The sequence below is a fragment of the Dermacentor andersoni genome, chromosome 7 (genome assembly GCF_023375885.2).
Source record: "Dermacentor andersoni chromosome 7, qqDerAnde1_hic_scaffold, whole genome shotgun sequence".
NCBI classification, from domain to species: Eukaryota; Metazoa; Arthropoda; class Arachnida; order Ixodida; family Ixodidae; genus Dermacentor; species Dermacentor andersoni.
In genome coordinates this window covers 78,657,151-78,659,720 of record NC_092820.1, presented here as the reverse complement: position 1 = coordinate 78,659,720, position 2,570 = coordinate 78,657,151, and the positions used below count along the sequence as shown (strand labels likewise).

Below are 2,570 nucleotides of genomic sequence, written 5' to 3'. Positions count from 1 at the left end.
GTCTGCTCTAGAAATGCGAAACTATCGAGTGCAAATTTTGCGTTTGATGCCTTTGTTAAATTAAATTAATATATGAAAAATAAATAGTATAAAATTATTGCAGTTTCTTTTAATTAATTATTGTTAAAATTATTTTTGGCAACTAAGCCCGCTAAGCCCACAGGTAAGAGTTCTCCCCTTTGCTACCGCTTGCTTTGCGGTGGTTTTATCAAAATAATTATAGCAAATCTCGAAGGCTATGCTTGCTCACACTAAAAGCGTCGAAAGCGATTGTAAACTACGTAATCGTAGCCATGGTTTTAGAATTGGCTTTAGAATTTAGAAATTTGGTGCTTGGCTTGTCGGCTAGCTTTCAGCATTCAGCATAGAGCTTTGCATAGAGGTACGGTGTCGCACGGTGTCGCTTTCGTCGCGTTCCCCTGACGAAAAATCCCTGATGTCATGAGCAGCAGAATGGCGTGTTGTTGTTTACTGAATGTGGGCTCTCAGCACAGCTGATCGTGCCTGCTTCTAGTGCTGCAGCGATGCTAGGTTGAGAGAGGCACGATGCCGTGGTTTGACTGGTCCGAGGGCATCAAGAAGCGGGCCTGCCGGTACCTGCTGCAGCGTTACGGGAGCCAGTTTCTCCTGGAAAACATCGGCCTCGACCAGCTCACGGTAGATCTCTACAAAGGCAAGGGCCGAATTACAAACGTCTACCTCGATGTCAAGGTGAATAACTGTTGTTTCGGGGTCACCCCGACTTCTTTGAACCTCATTGTGCGCTATTCCCGAGCGAACAGCGTTCCAGTGGGGCCGAAAGACGCGTGCTCTGTCCGCACTTGAGATGGTCAACCGTGCCTCTTGCGTTTCTTTTTCGTTGTTCTCGGAAACTGTCTACTCGAGACTTTGGCGTGCGATCAAACATTTGTCGCGAAGTTCTCGCCCGCAGTGCAAGGGGAGGGCCCTTGCTTCACCGTGTTCGTTTCCAGTCCTGGGGGAGGAAGTAACTTTGCCCCGAGTCTGTAACGGGTTGCGGGTCGGATCTCGGCTCCGAGGCAACAAAACGATTGCCAAATCGTCCGCCCCACCAAACTTGTCGGACACGTTTGGTCGATACGCGCCCGACACGGATTATCGCTCATTTTCTTGGTTTGTTTTCAAACGCTCGATTCGACGGCGTGAGCACCGTTGTGTTTGTTGATGGGGCGTTGCATGCCCCGTTACCTGGGCAGCATTTGCCAACGAGTAGCGCAAAACGCCCTAAAGAACACAGCGAGACGGCGCACGGTCGTTGTGTAGCTGTCAGCTGGCGAGGCAAAATGCGTCGCCACGTGAATTTGAGGAAAACACTGCTCCAACGCGTTGTTGTCACCCGAAGCAGTGGTTCAAGGCTGAGCCAGGCAGTTTTGTTCTTGGCCGCCCTGCGATTTTCGCGACAGTATTTCATTTAATTCTGGCCTCGGCATTTCCACCCACTTTCGTTCTCAAGGCCAGGAAGCCGTTTAATCACATCTGCCGTGTGTGTCTTTCTCGAGTTCAGCATACTTCACAAAATGCCTTTTGTAAAACAGCCGTGCGGCGCGATGAAACAACTGTACCTCTTTTGTGTGGGGCGCGTTGCTTTTAGCGTAGATAAAAACGATCCTAGCTTCGCTGACCCTTATAGTGGCTGTGTTTGCATGCTTTGCCTTGAACCGAGTTCAGCCCGATATTCGGTATCTCGGCCGCTTATCGCTTGATCGAGTTAGGAAATAGTTCACAGCCTGCCCTCAGCACTTTTTTTCTTTTTTGTGCTATCACCGGTGAATTCTTTTTTGTCTTTTGACGGAAGCCGCCCGACAGCGGAGACCGTGAGCCTGGGCAAAGCGCGCAACTGTTTGGGGCAGTTGTCGCGCAGGTGGTCTGTAATGTGGGCGCGTAGCAACTCCTGAATCTTCGATTTGAACGAGTCTTTGCAGATGTCACTTCTTTGTAATTTTTGTCGCCCATCACGCACCGACCTTTAGCTGCAAGTTTACTCGTTTTACCCTTCTTTTTTTTTTCTCGCATTTGTTGAGTCGGTCAGACAGCACGCCCCGATCGAGTTGCTGAGATACTCGGCCCTCACCAGCAATTCCACTCTGCCGTTGGGCAGAAAATACTAGCGTTATGTCACCGCATCCTTTGTTCCGTGGTGCGTTAGATTAGAGTTCCATCTGTTGATCTCCCGCAATGCACTCTGCATCACTTGCATATATAAACATGACTTTAAAAACTACACTTTCGCCCTTGGAATATGTCACGTAACTGCGATGTCGGCGGGTAAATCTCAGCCATTGTGTTATTTCTGGAACTTTCCAACATTTCCTTTGGCCTGTACACTTTTAGGCCTGTTTTACATAATTATACGTACGCACGTTGGCTGTAATTTTTCACGAAACAATGTGATCCCAGATCTGTCACTTAATGCAACTAATTTTAGATGCTTGTTTTTTGTATCCTTGAATTTGCTTGCAACTGCCCATCAAAGAAAAAGACTGACGCCCGACTACACGCGTTACTCCCAACACGCTCACTGTCTCGCTTGCTTTCCGTTGTGTGACCTACCC

At 48.4% G+C, this 2,570-nt stretch overlaps 1 protein-coding gene across 4 annotated transcripts in view; it reads left to right on the top strand.

The window, feature by feature from the left end:
• Positions 1–389: 389 nt before the first annotated feature.
• The window catches only part of Atg2 (Autophagy-related 2), a 117,116-nt gene continuing 114,935 nt past the window's right edge, over positions 390–2,570 (top strand). For all 4 annotated transcript variants that reach the window (XM_050181520.3, XM_055072764.2, XM_050181521.3 and 1 more), the window contains exon 1: positions 390–711. In XM_050181520.3, the coding sequence (XP_050037477.2) occupies positions 547–711 (165 nt within the window). In that variant the 5' untranslated portion in view covers positions 390–546. The remainder of the gene's footprint in view (positions 712–2,570) is intronic.